At 32.7% G+C, this 18,515-nt stretch overlaps 1 protein-coding gene across 6 annotated transcripts in view; it reads left to right on the forward strand.

The window, feature by feature from the left end:
* The window catches only part of XRN1 (5'-3' exoribonuclease 1), a 61,586-nt gene that overhangs the window by 20,654 nt on the left and 22,417 nt on the right, over window positions 1–18,515 (forward strand). For all 6 annotated transcript variants that reach the window (XM_034439314.3, XM_034439313.3, XM_034439315.3 and 3 more), the window contains 15 exons: window positions 1,224–1,343; window positions 1,778–1,947; window positions 2,305–2,425; window positions 3,247–3,345; window positions 4,966–5,069; window positions 6,818–6,949; window positions 8,644–8,806; window positions 9,921–10,034; window positions 11,125–11,223; window positions 13,009–13,124; window positions 14,696–14,842; window positions 16,034–16,123; window positions 16,732–16,867; window positions 17,727–17,783; window positions 18,251–18,383. In XM_034439314.3, coding sequence (XP_034295205.1) covers window positions 1,224–1,343; window positions 1,778–1,947; window positions 2,305–2,425; window positions 3,247–3,345; window positions 4,966–5,069; window positions 6,818–6,949; window positions 8,644–8,806; window positions 9,921–10,034; window positions 11,125–11,223; window positions 13,009–13,124; window positions 14,696–14,842; window positions 16,034–16,123; window positions 16,732–16,867; window positions 17,727–17,783; window positions 18,251–18,383 — 1,801 coding nt within the window. The remainder of the gene's footprint in view (window positions 1–1,223; window positions 1,344–1,777; window positions 1,948–2,304; window positions 2,426–3,246; window positions 3,346–4,965; window positions 5,070–6,817; window positions 6,950–8,643; window positions 8,807–9,920; window positions 10,035–11,124; window positions 11,224–13,008; window positions 13,125–14,695; window positions 14,843–16,033; window positions 16,124–16,731; window positions 16,868–17,726; window positions 17,784–18,250; window positions 18,384–18,515) is intronic.

Below are 18,515 nucleotides of genomic sequence, written 5' to 3' on the forward strand. Positions count from 1 at the left end.
GCAGCGCTCTGCCAGCAAAAATGGATCTCATGAGGGAGCTGAAAGCAGCCAAAAACGGAGCCTGGGAGGGCTGCACATGGCCCTCCCAAGCTCTGATTTCTCTGGCAGAGGCACCATGTTTCCAGGGCAGCCCCGAGGGCTGGATCTAAGCACCCCGCAGGCCGGATCCAACCTTGAGTTTGACTGCTGTATAAAGTGGGTACTATGGGCAAATAATTCCATTTCTGCTTTGTTTGTCCAGGGCACCTTGTTCCAGAAATCCCACTTTTTCCCTAAATGTTCATGAGCAGATTTTAGTCTTGCCCTGATTTTCTTTCAGGTCAGCAAATATTTCCTTCTGGCACACCTCCCATGTAGATTTAATTTATCTAGCTTCTTTCTAGTGGTAGACTCATAACGTTTGACATCAGTGGTGATGAGAGCTACCTGTAGGTCATGAATCAATTTCTGGAATTATTAGCATCTTGTTTCAGCATGTTGCATTCTATTTTTTGTCTGGGACAGTCTGGGCAAGTTGGCATTTGTTTGAAATCTTTTCACTTGTAGATGAAACAAGTGGAACCATTCTAGACAGTGGAATGGTTAATGTTTACTTGTTTGGCAGTCTTTTAAAATGCCCTTCCAGATTCATAGGTATCTGTAACCTTTTTCAAGATCTCAGAGATTTCTTTTGATATAAGCATGGTGATACCACACACTTCGAAAAAGAGCAAATCAAACTAAATGTCTGATGTTTAAATAAGACATGTTCTTCCCAGATCCTCTTTACTGAGATTCTATTCATTTGCATCTGATCTAATTAATTTGCATTGTATTTGGCATTGTGATAAATGTAGAGGTATTTTTGCTTTATCCACATGCAAAATTTGCATTTAAGTTTATTTAAATTACCGAATGAAGTACAAAATATAAATGATGTGTGATATTTATTATATTATAAATATAATAAATGATGAAATATAATATTGATGAAATGAAGATCTAATATCTACATATTGAAACATGTTGAAAAAGTAAAAAGTTTCAATGAGATATACTTACTTTTTCATATTATTGTATATAGATATATTAGTTCAGTACTATTATATTATATATATTATATTAATACATAATTGATCCATACTTTGATTTGTTTGGCATTTCTGCCATATACATTTAATTTTTATATTAGTCATCCTGTTTAATATAATGTTTAAATAATATGAATTTTTCTTTCCTCTCAGCATTTAATGACTAGTGAAGAGTCTCCCATTATTGAATATTATCCAACAGAATTTAAAACTGATTTAAATGGAAAGCAACAAGAGTGGGAAGCTGTAGTTTTAATCCCATTTATTGATGAGGTGAGACCTTTATCATTTTTATTATTAGTATTATTACAGTATTTATCATATATTTGACCAATTTAAAAGATAATAAAAACATGTGTCCTGTTTGTTCCTATACATCTCCTAAGTATGATTCTTATTTGGTATTTTCCTGTTCAATACCAATTTAACTCAACAGTGTATGGAATAGGCAGTCTGTACCAGAATGAATGTCACTAATATCACAAGGGACAATTATTTTAATTTAATAGTCATACATTTCAGCAGGTCAAATTAGCATAAATTTAAATTAGCATAGTTAGTAGATACCTGGCATGTGACCTTGTAGTAACTTGTTCCATTGATTTATAAGCAAACCTGACTCAATCCAGTATTTTTAACATGTTTTCATAAGATTCTAAAAGTATATGATTTCTACATGACTACAAAATTATGTCTTTTATTTTTAGAAACGATTATTAGAAGCCATGGCACCAGGCAACAAATTATTGAAAGCAGAAGAAAAGCAAAGAAATAGACACAGTGAATGCCTAATGTGCTTATATGATAGAGAGAAAGAATTCCGGTATTTATCACCATGGCCAGAAAAGTTCCTTTCCATAGAAAAGTGTCATACGAGGTAAGTCTATAGAATTTTGTTATCAATGAAAAGAATAAATTAAAAGTGGAGGGATAAATGCACCACCCTGAACTTCTGAAGGAAACACAGAATATTAATCTAAGAAATTATATAAATGAAGTATTGCTCTTTTTTTACATTGCTACTTTTTCTTAGCAACTGAAATTTTGGGCTCAATCATAGTTATAAATTGAGAACTACCCATAGCTGTATAGAAAGTATTTGGCTTCAGCATTATTATTTTGCATACTTGTGTTCAAAGTTGTTACCCCCCACCCCCAAAACATCAATGTCTTCATGATCTGCCTTTAATGCTGATTAATGGTTTAATTTATTTTCTTTCTTTCTTTTATGTAGGTGTGAAGCTGTGTCTATGGATGCTTGGCATGTGGATATAGCTGATAATAAAATAACTCAATTAGATACTGAGAAGTTATATTTTTGTGGCTTTCCTACTCTAAAACACATTAATCACAAGGTAAAATGCAAGTTTTCGTTGTAGTTTGTTTTTTAATGTAGGAAACCTAATGGCTGACATTAATTGTATATGCAAGAATACTATTTTTGCTCTGTTTGATTACATTTATGAATGGGAGGGAGGGTTATGAATAGCAGAAACTCTTTAGTGATCGATTATTACGAAGGACTAATAGTGCTGTTGCAAAAAAGATATGCTTTTGAAGCTTAGTTTTAACTTTGTAAAGCTACTTGTTTGGTGATATGTATCCTTTTTCTAATGTCAAATCGAGTGGCTCTCTTCTCTCTAGCTCTGCCCATTTCTATTTCCTCTTACTTCCTCTCCATCCAAATTTGTTTTTTCTTTTCTCACAAGCCCATCTTAATTCTTCTTTTTTTGCTATTTCTGCTGAAAAGAAAAAGAGAATGTATATAGGTGTACTATGTTTCTGGGTGTGAGGGTAGCTTGAATGGATTTGAAACGGATATATGGGGTTCAGTTGGCTTGTTTACTTACTGGTAGCTTGAACTAGGTATAACTTCATTTTAATTATTTTAGTCATGGCCCTTACTATTAGTGAGAGACTGACTGAGGTGTAGTTTTGGTACATATGAATATATACATCAGAACTATATATTCTTTGTGTTTGTGAGCATAACCTATATTTTGTGTATTTGTGTAATATGCACATGCATATATGTGAATATATAAGCATGTCACATGCAGCAGAGGAATTTTAAGGAGTTGGGATCCCTAGCATTATTATGATATTTCCCAGGATTTTGTTTTTGTTCCTATTATCTTCTTTCTGGGTAAATAACGTCTTTCTTCCTTTGTCCTAGTTTGGTCTGAAAAAAAGTGGAGTGCAAGTATTTCAGCAAAGCAGTCATGGAGAAAATATGTTGCTGGAAATTATAGCTGCAGAAGACTCAGAGGAGTTGGTAAGTATTTAGTTTTCTCAAACTTATTTTGTAGAAATAATACTCTTTGTAGTTTGGATTTCAGCGTGCAGCCTGAGAGTTTTATGTTATCTGTATTAAACCACATTAATAGTAAATTAATTTAATTTAATAAACATTATTAATGCATCACTTAAACAACTGGTTTGAAAAGTATAGTAATTAAAACCTTTCTGAGAGTCTGATATGATAATACTTCAATTGAGGAACACAAATCATCATTACCTGTCCACAGTTCTACCATATGTAAAGTAAGTTCTGAGGTTAATGGACATATTATTGAATTTAAGTCAAAAGTATATGCCATTGGGGATTGATAACTTCATTTTGAAAATAGTATAGTGATAATATTGTGGGCAAAATTTGGGAAGAAGTTTGTGACTAAAAGAATCTGGCTAGAAGCTATATGGAGTACAGAATACAAATAATTAAAAACACTTATCTGAGTATTGATTTCCTTGACTGTTGATTTATTTATAATTGAGTTGATCTTAGAAACTAGTCTTAACTTAGTTTGTTCTTTTTTGAAGAGAATTCTTGTGTTTCCACTACATGTACTGGTGATAACTTGAAAGGATATAGTAATATGCTATTTTAATGCTTGTTCTAAATGTTGAACTATGATTCCATTGTGTAGGAAATGCTAAGTTTTGGACATCATCTTGTCACCAAAAGAAAGTCCACATTTTTACTTGCAGCACTAGTTTGCTGACTTAAATCTATATTTGATGTGAAAAGAATGCAGAGGCTATGTTCATCTTGGCAGACCTGGGAATAAGCTTCACAAAAGAAAGAAAGTGGTCATAAAATTAGCCAACACACCTGTAGATCTGAGGTTGTTAGTGCTATTATTTCTACATCTAAAATCTGGTGTGTTTGCCTGTTGATCTGCATAATAGTTCAAAAGGGCCTAATGTTGTGACAATCTTGCTACGAATGTTTAAAATAAGGTATGTCACCAAAGTTTCACTGACAAATCTAAATCATATAAAAATAGAATATGCATCAAGTATATTAAATACATGTATTTATGAATTGTTATTCATAAATAATTATAAACAGAATCCAACTAGAACAAAATGTAGCTTTAATTATTAAATTTAATTACAGGTAGTCCTTACTTAACAACCAGAACTGTGATTGGAAACTCCATTGTTAAGCAACATAGTCATTAAGTGAGACATCATATGACTGCACCAGACTTATGACACTACTTCCTTTGCACTTGTTAAGCAAGACATAATATAACCACAACTTGCAACTTTATTGCTGGCTTCTCCTTTAACTCTGCTTGTTGGAAGCCAGCTGTGAAGCATGTAAATGGCAATCACATATGGGCTGCTGCCATGGTCATAAATTCCTGCCAATTGAAAAACACATGAATTTTGATCACGTAATGCTGTGATGTTCATAAGAGTGAGGGCTGATTGTAAAATTGCTTTTTCAGCATCATCATAACATCAAACGAGCTAAAAAGAAAGTTGTTATGTGAAGACTACTTGTAGCCATTTTATTTTTTAAAAAAGGTTTATGTAACCTAATATACAAATGTAGGGATGGAATTTTTTTTTGCTGCACTAAACAATTATTTTTCTCCTGTAGGATATAGAAAAAGTAGCCAGTTTGATACTTGGGAAATCAATCTTTGTTAACTGGCCACATCTTGAGGAAGCCAGAGCTGTTGCTGTATCTGATGGTGACACTAAGTAAGAGACTAATTTGGAAGAATTATTATTTAGGTCTATATATGTATCTTTTAAGGCTAAACTTCAGAAGATAGATGTTGAAACAAGTTTATAATTTTTTTTAAAAAAAAACCATGTTAAAACAAAATTGTAAGAAGCTCCAAGAATGTGTTTTTACTTTCAATTTGTGTTACTAGCAAATTAATTTCAGTTTCACCTAGTACCTTAAGGACATTGACAAATAATATATTTGTTAAGATACTGGCCTAGAAACCAGAGACTGGGTTCTAATCCCACTTTACGCATGAAAGCCAGCTGAGTAACTTCCTCTCAGCCCAACTCTTCTCACAGGGAGAAAGTGGGGAAAAAGAGGGGAAGGAGTATTATGAATGTTCACTGTTTTGAGTTACTTATAAAGGTGGGATAAAAATATAATTAATTAATTAATAAAATATGTAATAGGGTTGGTTAAACTGCTAGGTTCTTGTTGCTTTCTGAACTTGGGTTGCTTTCCTGCAGACATTTCATTACCACACACTAGGTATCATCAGTGTATGAAAAGTGATGTTTGCTGATTCTTATATATAGTAGCTTGTTCTTGTCTTGGTTGGGATGTGGTTTCTTACTTAATAGTTATTTGATTAGGATATTGTTTCTTTCCTGATTGTTTATTGAGGGCAATTTCCTGCTTATATGGGTCCTGGTTATAAAGGGAATGTGCCATGAGCTGTTTCTTTCCATTCTGACTTCTGATTATTTATTTTTTTAGAATGCCAAGATTTCAGGAATTTCCTAGCTTTCTTGGTTTGGCTTGACCTAAAATTTCAACAGTTTTCAACTTAAAATTGTCTTTGAATTTATCTAAATGTTGACAGATTTAGAAACTTTCATCATGTTTTCTAACTACCAGGTGATGTTAAGAATGTATTCGGCCAGGGCTCTTCCGGTTTGCCTTATAATTATATAATTGCTGTTTTAGTCTTTACAACATATGTTGATGAGTCCTTTTTCTTCTTTGGTTACTGGGACTTTGCTTAAGATATTTTGGAGATATTTTGTTGGTTTATGTTTTGGAGGAATGTCAAGTATTTGTGGTGGTCTATTGGGTGTCTCAGAAATATTTGGTGTATGGCAATTATCCTTTTGATAGGTTGTGATGTGATAGATAATTATCTAGGAACTTTTTAACAAAATGGTATGTGTACTTATTGGAAGATATTGTACGTGTAGTCTTTTTCCTCTTGCTGGAATTCTGGCTTACTGAATGTGTTGTTTGCAGTATGTAAGTTCTTATGTAACTCCTTTTGTGGGCAGTTGTAACATCATAAAACAACCAGGAGCAATCACACAAATTAGCTATCAACAGATGCATAAATTCCATCTATATACAATTCAAAAGACATAACCAAATGCCAATAATGAAAGGAAAAAGGCAGAACTGATCCTACCTTGTATGCAGTGCTCAGATAAGAAGAAAACCATACCAGATAAACAATTAGGGAAGAACCAATACCCTAATTAAGGAATTATCAAGGAAAAAAATTCACACCCCAGTCAGGACTAGAAAGGCAAGCTTCAATATATAAACAACTCTCCCATGCATTAATAATATTACTAATGAAAGCTCTCCAGGAAAACAAATGTAAAGTACACAACAATTCCATCAATATTGACTGAATTCAAGATACTTAAACTTGTGTAATGATGTTAAAACTGAGATGAAAGTTTAAAATGTATTATTTTAAAATAACTGCATGCTTTTATTTAAGGTTTTACTTGGAGGAGCGTCCTGGACCCCAAAAAGTTTATAGGGGAAATGCTGTGCCACCAACTAAAGTAACATTTGTTGGAGAAAAGGAAAATAATGTATGGATAAAAGAAATCCAGGGAATTTCAGAACAGTAAGTTTGTACCTGATTTATAGTTTGATTTGAGACTTTATAGCAAAATTAAGAGTGTGCAGGTTGCTTTGTGGAAATACTCATTTAGAAATGCATGGTCAGCTATAGACTAGATCAGAATTTAAGAAGCTTGGATGAGAAGCAAAACATTTTCAAAGAAAAAAAGTCCAGTTGCCTTTTGAAAGCACCTCATTCATGACCTGGATAATTAACAATATCTTAGACATGATCAGATATATTTTTGGCATTTAGTAGCTTTGGTGAATATGGTATATAGTAAATGCCACTAAAGGCAGTGATTACAGTAAACATTTTAGAGGTCATTTTCTGATACAGTATCCATACAAATGAGCATAACGTATCTTTGGAATTGCTAAGTGATAAGCTGACTTCTTTAAAATAGGTAATAGCATTTTAATTATAGTTTACTCGTTTATAGTTTATTAAAAAATAAAAATACATATATAGGCAACATTTAAATAGGGCTATAGCTATTTAACTGTGTGGAAGAATCTAAGGGTAAAGAAAAGAATTATGTGTACTATATGAGTACTTTAGAGAGGGGAAGGAGAAAATTTTAGAAGTACAAGATCTCAGATTAGTATCACCTACTGGCCATAGAGGTCAGTGTGCCCCGATTCTATCCTATTGCACTAGAATTAATTTATTTAAATTAGGAGGATGACATATTATAAAGCAGACAACCTTATCTCCAGCATCATTTTGTTTCCAAAAATTCCTCAGAATTTTCACTGAAATATGGCAACAAAAGAAGAATTACTCATGTTTTCTAACCACGCTGTGCCAGCAAATCTGGTGAACTATAAGGTGGTCAATAGATTGGAAGAGATCAATTTAGATTCCAGTACCAAAAGAGATAGAGAGAGAGAGAGGGAGGAGACATAAGAAAGTGTTCAGTATCTTTAATTTTACATGCTAGCAAAATAATGCTTAGGATCGTCCAATGCAAATTAGAGCACAACACATTTGGAAAAAGATGCCAAATGTTCAAGATGCCTTTATAAAAGGCCAAAGAACATGGTACATTATTGGTGATTGATGCTGGATAATTCAGAAACCAAAATAACACCAAATATAACTCAATATATGATTCATTGATTATAGAAAGGGCTTCAGTTATGTCAATTATATCAAGCAGTAGATTATGCTAAAAAAAATGAGAATTCCAGAACATCTCAATGTCCTTGTGAAAAACTTATTTACAGGTCAGGATGCCACAGTTTGGGTGAAGCAGACTGGCTTCAGATTGGCAAAAAACATAGCTATATACGCTCCCCTTATTTAGTCAAACTATATACTGGATATATATTATGGGAAGTTGGATTGGAAAAAGATGAGTGAAGTTTCCTTATGTCGCTGTCAGACCTTAAGGCTTCATGGGTATTATCTCTACAGAATCTTTCTGCTAGTTTCCATAACATGTACAACTACTAATGTTTATTAGAAAAGTGGCTACTAATAATCTTATTACTTTTTTTCTAATTTAAGAATCCAGCATACCCTTGCAAATTTTTGGAAAAAGTGATAGGTTTAAATTAATGGATTTTATTATTATTTGTTTGACTTTCCCATCCCCAAAATGATTATTAATTTTTCTTTTTTTCTTATTAAAGTATAATTTCTTTAAAATGCAAATTCTGGTTTACTATATATAATTTGATTTTTTTAATTAGCTACCAAAGAAGAAAAGGAGTAATTATAAACGAAACATCTATAATTGTCTATGCACAATTACTAACTGGGAGTAGATATCAGTTAAATCAAAATGGTGAAGTGTATTTTGAAAAGCAGTGGTCCAAGCAAAATCTACCTTTTGCATACCAGACAATTGTCAAGGTAATCTTTTCACATTTGTTATTGTTATACTTATTTATATATCTACTAATTCAAAAAATCCATATTAGCACATTTGAAATTTAAAATATTTTTTATGTTTAAATTCTTAATTTGTTAGAAATGTATGCATGCTTATATTTACATAGACATGTACCTAGATACATAAATCTAGATGCAGAGGCCTTCATTTATGCTCTACAATCCTGTATGAGTGCTGTATCCTGTGAGAAATATGCTCTGATAACAACGTTCTTCAGTACTGTAGGGAGAGAAGGTATATGAACCCTGTATAACTCTTTGTAATCCAGCTGTAAATTACCTATGTGATCAATCCATGTTCCAGAAGATAGTTTACAAATAGAGAAAATGCAACACCATTGTTATTATTCCCAAGAATAGCAATCTAATAAAAGAATATCTCACGAGCAAGGCATACAATACTTCAGGTTATAAAGAACGCCAAGATGGCAGTAAAGAATGTGCATGCCACTCTTGAATTCTTTGTATTCATGTCCACAGAATGAAAGACTGAACAAAAAAATAGTGGTGGGAAGAACCTCTGGTTGGAAAGCACATTGCCACCTGCATTGAAATTTTTGGAACTATCATGGCATTAATGAGAAAATTTTAAGTATATGAAGCACTTCATTCTGATAGAAAGAACTATATTATAGCCATGAAGCATGATGTAGGGAATACAGTATATCATAATTTGGGGTTGCTTTGAAATCTCAAGAACAAAAAACTTCCAGTCTTTCAAGAAACAATGTGTTTGGAATTGAACCACTATATTCTCCATGTCATATCTATCCATGGCCTGAATATATCCAAATGTGGGTTATGTAACACAACTAGATCTAAACCCAGATAGAAATTTTTGATGGAATGATTGAAGCAAAATAAATTCTGTGTTTGGGAATGGACAATTCAGATTTCTTACCTGAGTCCAACTGAAATGTGATAAAATCTGAAGCTAGTAGCTTAACAGAAAGTCCTAAATTTATTCATCTTCACTGAAGAAAAAAACTTTTAAAATAGATCATTGGCAAGCATTATTACAGTGGTTAGTGTGAATTGTCTTATTGTGATGTATCTTTCTGGGTTTTTTTGGCAGGATATAAAAACTTTTGATTGCCACTTCTCCAAATTAAAAACTTTGGATGACCTATTCCCTCTTGGATGCACAGTTTTCATGCTAGGAACACCTTACTATGGCTGCACAGGAGAAGTGAGTTTCAAAATAATCTTCCATCAGATTCATTTCATAAATTTAAACTATCAGAACTATCAAATTATTATCTAGGTTGTTTTGGGTTATCATTTGTCTGCCTGTTGAATATATAACTTTGTACTTGTCTTCATCTCTTTTTAATATGTATTTATTTATTATATTTCTGTCCTGTCTTCATTTTGTAGAATTCCAAGCAATGTACATAATATTCCCACCTCTTATTTTCTTCACAGAAAAGGTGCTGAATAACCACAATTAGGACTGGAATTTCAGATGTTAAGTGAAGCGGTTAAGTGAGATATCACATGATTGCTTCACTTAATGTCTATAATATTGGCACTCCTGGTTGCACTTGTTAAGTGATCTTGTGGGTCATTAAGTAGGCAGATAGAGTCTTAAATAAGGAGGGTAAGGGTGGGGGACGCCTGGTGCAGACTATGCACTAGTGTCTCTGCTCAGGAGCTGAAAATCCTCCCTGCTGAAATCCCAAGATTTTCAGCTCCTGAGCAGCAAGGGACTGTGGCCTGCACTAAGCCTTCCCACTCTCACAAAACATCCACACTTCTGCCTTTCCATTTGGGCTGAAAATCCTGCTTGATTTTGGCTCTCTGTTATTTCTGGAACTGGCTGAAAGAGCTCTGTGCCAAAGGATTTCAGTTCCACGCAAGCAGGAACTATGAATTGCAGCTCCGTGTCAAGCAGGCATGGAGCTAAAATCCTTCAGTAGGAAGCTCTTTCATCCAGTTCCCAAAGATAAGGTCTTCTCGTCAGTCAGCAGTATCTTCAATCTTTTCTTTTGTCTACCCCATCGACTTTCTATGGAAACTGGCAGAGAAGATTGCAAATGGCAGTCACATGATCACAGGTGCTTGCAACTGGTTGTAAATGCAAACAAGTTGTCAAACAAGCAGATGTAATCACATGACTGAGGTGGGTACGTTCAGTGATCAGAAATGCTTTACAGGCCATAAAACATCCTTTCCGAGGCTGTTAATTTGAATTGTTGTTAAGCTATCTGTAATCACTATAAGTATTTGGAAAACTTTTTTTCCATTGTGAACCTGAGTGTATCAATTATTTCTTTTAGGTTCAGGATTCCTCTGATGTAATCTCAGATGGCAGAATCCGTGTTGTTTTCAACATTCCAATTGAACCTCAGCTGGATATCTTAATACAGAATCAGCATGTAAGTGTTATTTCTCTAGCAGTGGAATACCCTTGCAGAGTTCAACTTAATCCTTCAGGAAGTAATTGAACACTATGGAAAAAATTTCAAATAATTAACAATTACGTTCTTTTACTTTAATCTTTTCCATTTATATTTTTGAATACATAGACCAGAATCTAAAAGGTTCTAAAGTATTTTGAACTGGTTTTACAACTTTTTTATTTAAATATTCTTTAAAGAAACATTTTGCAATTTTAGAATTAAAAGCTTCCTCCATTGACTTGATTAGAAAATTACCTATACATATTATTATGTTTATTATTTATTTTTCTCCTTCATCCTTCACTTCTCTCTTCCCATTTTCCCACTATTTTCGTTTTGATTTTCATTTGTATTTTATGCTCTGATAAGTTTAATAATATTTTATTTAAAAAGAAAGAAAATTACTTATGCGAATACGATATTCAACAACCAGCCAGTTATTGATTTAGAATTTTATATATATATGTATGTATATATATATATATGTATATATTATTGACAAAGAAGAATTCTGATGAGAAAAGTATCAAACTTCTGAAACATTCCAGCCCTTAAGACCAATCTATGACTATATTGGTTTACATTTGCTTTCATTAAAATATCTTTGCGTTATTCTGTTAATCAGAAATTATTTCAACAATGATTCCAATAATTCATTTCATTGCTCCAAACAAAATGCTTTTGATTTAGCTTGGCTGTGAGTTTATCATGCAATTATATTATTGTTACAGCTCTTTGTTGTCCTGATGACTTTGGGATAAATAAAAAATCTGTTTGCTGTTTGTAAACTACAATATTCAGAAGTGGCAACCAAATTGCATTGCACCCTAGCTGAGAACTGGGAAAATAACTGTCACTTATGCTAATCTTTCTGCTGGAAAAGAAATGCTTCTTCTTGCCTTGGAATATCTAATAATAATGCATTTATGTTAGAAGTAGTCCTCAATTGGTGACCACAATTCATTCCAAAATTTCTGTTGCTAAGTTGTTAAGTCCCATGTTACGACTTTTCATGCCACAGTTGTTAAGTGAATAACTGAAGTTGTTAAGTTAGTAACCTGGTTGTTAAATGAATCAAGCTTCCCCATTAACTTTCCTGGTCAGAAGGTAGCAAAAGGTGATCACATGACCTTGGGATATTGCAACCGTCAAAAATATGAATCAGTTGCCAAGCCTCTGAATTTTGATCATGTGACCATGGGATGTTGTCCATGCGTCATAAGTGTGAAAACCAGTCGTAAGTCACTTTTTTTCAGTCCCATTGTAACTTCGAACGGTCACTGTTAGTCAAGGACTACGTGCATTTCTTTTTTATTTCTTTGTAAATCTATCAAAAAGAAAGATTTTTTTTCCTTTTCCTGTTTTTCTTTTCTTCCAACAGCCAACTTTTCCTGACATATTAACACCCCACCATCACTCTCATAGTATCTCTTTTCTTTATTCAGCAAATGCTGATTTCATTATTTTTATTTTTTTTGTTTTTCTATTAGAAATGGTACACGGTGAATCTCAGTAGTTTCTTATCCTATTATATACCATATCAGAAAACATATGTATTACTTACTTGAAGCCTAATGTATAGATTTGCTATATGCCTGTGAATTGAAGGATGATACAAATCCACTTCATGATGGATTATGTAAAGACTTGTCCATAGAGATGTATTGCATAACAAATCTGTAGTCTCCCAAAGGCTTCATATTTTTTTCCTATGTATTAATATAGTTCTCAAATATTAAAAATAAACATTTGATATTTTAGAAATATTCTGTGAAATATAATCCTGCATATGTATTGGCCAGTCGCCTTGGAGTGAGCAGCTATCTTGTATCAAGATTTACAGGAAGCATTTTTATTGGAAGAGGAGCCAGGAGAAAGTAAGTTTGGAATACAATACTATTTTGCAGTGAAACATCTAATTACATTTGAATTAAACCCAGGTTAAAATGCTATTAATCTGATTCTTCCTATTTGCTTTGAAAATCAGTTTTAACAGAGAAAAAATAATGGAACTAGACCTTCTGCCTTTATTTGTGCATTTAGTACAGAGAGAAGACTAGATTGCACAGGGTCAAAATAGACAATTTTAGGTTAGTTGTTCCCAGTTTTTAGTTTAAAATTAGGAAAGAATACCTTTATGAAGTATGATAAGGAAATACCGTAAGTGCGCAAATACTATTTTTCAAAAACATAACTCACTGCACTTTTGCATCACTAATGTGATCACACATCTTTCTTTGCCCTTTTTATGAGCCAGTGAACTCATTGGGAGTATTTTGGCTCTTTAAAGCTCATCAGAAGGTCAATTGACCCAGAAGAGTTTGAAATGCCATTATCTGGGTTTTTTTTACTAAAAAGGAATGTTTATTGTTGTTTTTTAAATTCCTTTTAAAGCACTGTAAAGCATTGTTAAAGTTATTTTTCCAACAGTACTTCTTTTATAAAGTGCTTTGTTCAATTTTCTGTCTTTCTTTTCCCCATGTGGAATTATTATTGTATGTACATTTTAAAAAAAGTATTCCAAAACATGGGATACTTGTTGGCATAATTTACCAGGAAAAAGGAATAGAAACAGGAAGAAGAGAAGCAGTTAGAGATATGAATGCAGAACATACTTTACATGTTGAAGCTGATCAGTGATACCAATAATATTGATGTGTCCCCTGGAAACGTTTAGGCTGTTATGACTTTTTGAAGGCTCAGCATAACTTCTTCAGGGCCTTCCTAGGTTGTCTCCAAGTAAATATACAGACAGTGCTTCATTTGGAACTGTAAGGAATCAAAGTACTCACTTCCAGAGGCAACCTATGGCAAGACCTCTGAGGATACCGAATGCCTTAGCATCAGTTTCTGATACCTTCAGTCCTGCCAGGTAGGTGCAACTTCACAGAAGGTGTGCCTCCTAGGTTTTGCCAAATTATAGAATTTAAGGAGTGGACCTGGAGCACACCCTCCTTATTTGACCTGTTAGGACTGATAGATACCTCAAGGAGAGGAGGTCCCACAAATAACCTGGCCTTGCACTATTCAGGACTTTTAAAGTGATCACGAATACTTTGAATTGCACCAGGAAAGAAACTAGGAGTCATTGCACCACAGGCAGCAGCAATATAATAAGGGCAAAGCACAAGAGTACCCAGAACTACGTGTGCCATTAAATTCTGGACTAGTTGTAATTTCTGGGTAATCTTCAAAGATAAACTCATGTACTATCGATCATGTTATAGCAATCTAGCATGGAAATAACCAAGAGTGACTCAGCATATCTTTTGCTGAATAAATCATTCAAACCTGGTTTAGATTTTATTAATATTCATCCTTTGCACTTTTTCAGCCAATAAATTTGAAGACGGAATATTAAGTATTAATATTAATATATAGCAAAATTAGTATTAGAATTGTAGTAAATTGCAGTATATAGAGTTAACATTCAACATCTATTTTGCAGTCCACGTGGAGACCATAAAGCAAATGTAGGTTTAAATCTGAAATTCAATAAGAGGAATGAAGAAGTCCCTGGCTACACTAAAAAGGTTGGAAATGAATGGATGTACTCTTCTGCAGTGGAACAGCTTCTAGCTGAATATTTAGAAAGGTAAGCTTAAAATTATTGTGGACTTGTGTGTGTACCCTTGTGATTGATAATGTTGTTGTATAGCATTATTGTAGAGAGCTTTGTTGGATCCAGATAACTGTCTATTGAAGCATTCTCTTTATTTCATCTATTTAGTAACTTAAATATTGTTTCTCTCTAGCAACTGGCCTATTTATCATATTGGCTTTGATTTTTGGGTTTAGCTATTTATGGTTTATTCTATATTTATATTTATTTTTTCACTTTGTATGACTACTTAGTCACTTAGACTCCAGGCAGTTAATGGCCAGTTAAAACAAAAATAAGCAAATAACCAAATAAAAGACATATTGTGCCAAAATTAGATATTCTTCTTTCAAAACAATGTTGATTCCCAGACTTCACCAATTTTGATGATAGTACATTTTAATGTTTGATAATGTACCAGATAAATGGTAACTGTCATATTTTCAGAGACATTTCCTTATCAGATTCCTCAATGTTTTCAACCCTGACAAAGCTTCTAATGTAACTGCCTTTACTGGAAAAGCTGGGATATATTCAGAGATGTCCTGCCTTGAAAGTAACCCCTACTGAAATGTATATCATAGTCAAACATCAGCACAGGGAGTGTTTTATGATAATTTGTATTCGGCCATAAACCTTTATGATTATTTTATGTCATAGAAGGTTTTATAAAATTGGTCAAATTTCCATTTTTTGGCCCTGAATTTGGAATGTATTCTGTAAATTAGCCCATTTGAGGTACTGTACTTTGGTTCAAACATTTTGCCCTATGATATACCATTTTGTTATAAGAGGAATAAAAGTTTTAATAGTATATTAACTGGGTGAAGAAATACTTTTAATTAATTTTAAATCCTTCCATATGTAAGTATAGTGGATTATTCCTTGGTTATTGTACTACCATTATGCGAGGAAAACTGAATCCATATCTTTCATGAAAGTTACATGATTGTTTCTGCAATGTATTAGAAAAACACCTCAGCTGTTTTAAAAAGTTACAGATCTGTGTTACATTAATGTCTCAGTGCAAAGCATCTTTTTGGATATAACTCTGGAGCTCTACATAATATATTTCACTATTATATGCAATGTGAACAGGAGTCTAGTAAATGATGATGGAGGTTTTATGATATATATGTGTGTAAATATGAAATATCTACTCAAATATATTTATATATTTCACAGGGTACCAGAACTTTTTACTTACTTAGCCAAAAATAGTCCAGAAGATATATTTTATGAAGATGACATTTGGCCTGGTGAAGAGGAGAATGGGTATGTAGTTCATATTTTTGGTAGATTAGTAAATAAGTAGATAATTTTTCTGATCTTGCAAAGTCAATCAGCATGAAGATTGCTAGTTCAAATTTAGTAGACGGATCCTTGGATTGAAGGAGGAACAATTTCATGTCATATTCTTTCATGGTTGCAGCTCTCTAATTACTATCAAGCAGTCAAAATACTATTTTCCAGGTATTGTCTCTTAAGAACATAATTCTTATTTTGAAAATATATAATCTTGATCCAAGGAATTGTAGGGGTCGAGATATAAAAATAATCCCATTTCTTTTGTACAGATTTTTTTTCTTGTTCCCTATTTATTTAGCATATGGCATAGAACACATGGATACCAATAATAAAGTTATATAGACCAAACTACCATAATTGGATTATAATTTTCAAATTTGCTTTGATAGCTTTGATGTAATACTTAAGCTTTAGGACAATGCTTATATCTATTTTTCTTATATTAGGACGTATTTTTTAAAAAATTAAAAACAAATCTTAATACATCATAATTTTCCACTTTATAATATTTACATGTTGACTATGCTAGATTTTACATCTTGATGATTATTAATATGGAATAATTTTTAACATAGTGCTGAGAAAGTTCAAGAAATCATGTCATGGCTAAAGGGTCATCCTGTCAGTACACTTTCACGTTCATCTTGTGATTTGCAAATTCTGGATGCAGCTATCATTGAAAAGATTGAAGAAGAAATAGACAAATGCAAGGTACATAAATTATTGTCTAAATTATCTGATTTTTATCACAATATATTGCAATTAGGTTCCAAATATCATTTAAATTGCTATTAGAATGTTGTTCATTATGAATATTTGAGTGTAATTTTGGGTTGTAAAGCAATAAAAAAGTTAATTTTAAAATAAGATAAAATATTCAGGAGATCTTACCAGTTTACCTGATGATTTAATTGTTTATATATAATCTGTATCACCCACCTTGATTTAGATAAACTTTATTGAGTTTACAATTCATGAAGTCACATACATCTAGAGTTACACTGAAGGTTTTGTTCATAAGGTTCCTCTCTGTCCTGCTCTTGTTAGATTATGTTTCTTTATACTCAGTTAGATCAATGTTTGGTGTTGGAGAACTCTAAACAACAGAATAGTTTAAAATACCCATAGCGTTGATTGTATAGTGTAACTGTGTATCAATACAATATTTGGAGTAGGAATGAACAATTTTTTTCCATCAAGGTCATATTATTTTCATGGATTGTCCATTAAGTTCTGTGTTATAAGTCAGAATATAAGCAAGCAGTGGATGTGTCCAAAGTCTAAAGTTGCCTTTCTCACATTCTGTTTTCTCTTAATAGCACATTGTTTTTTCTTAAACCACCCTCCAAACAGCAGGCACCAATAAAGAGTCAGAGAGCTGTTACATAACTCCTGGACTTATCTTACAGAATGGTTTTAAAATAAGGTTGAGTGACACACATTAAGCTAAGGAATATAGATAGATTTACTGTCAGTGTTATAATTTATGTGGGCTATAATATGTGTCCTTTTAACTTTGTGCAGCAATAATTACAAATGATTTCATCCAATTATTTTTGCTTTTTTTTAGCAAAGAAAAAGTAATAAGAAAGTGCGTGTGACAGTGAAATCTCACTTATTATACAGAGTAAGTTTAATATAACTATAGTTGCATAAGAATTTTTGTTAAAGGCAGTAGCAAACTAATTTCATGTTGCCAAGAAAGCAACATGAATGTATCATGTATCAAGAGTTAAGCTTGACTCAAGGAAGGCTTTATGTTTCATACCAGCTTCCTCTTTTTTCCTCTTTACATATTGTAAAACTGATGAACAAGGTATGTAAAAAAATGGCAATGCTGGTTCGATTGTGTAGATGAAACTTACTATATTTTCTGCTGGCCGGATTTGGAGTCTGTTTGCTTTCTACTGAGAAAGCATCCTTGCATCATAAGCTCAATATAGTAAACAGACATTACGTGATTATTTAGTCCTTTCATTTTAATAAAATTGCACACAAAATTAATACCCCAAGAGGCATATATAACTACTTTTATTCTATATCATATTCATAATTAGATATTTTTGCTATAGTTTAAATCTTTGGTTTTATTAGCCTTTAGAACAACAACATGGAATTTTACCAGATCAAGATGCAGAATATCGATTGTTTGACCGTGTTGTGAATGTGAGAGAGAACTTTTCTGTTCCCCTTGGACTTCGTGGTACTATAATAGGAATTAAAGGAGGTATGAGCACTTTGTAGCACTTGTATCTAAAGAATATTTGGACACATGTTTCAATACAGTATAATGAAACATGTGGGAAAGCCCTAACTGTTATTAATTCATTATTTGCATAAAATATAAGAAAAAAACGTT

This window comes from Pantherophis guttatus, chromosome 6 (genome assembly GCF_059756535.1).
Source record: "Pantherophis guttatus breed Tessera chromosome 6, ASM5975653v1, whole genome shotgun sequence".
Lineage (NCBI taxonomy): Eukaryota > Metazoa > Chordata > Lepidosauria > Squamata > Colubridae > Pantherophis > Pantherophis guttatus.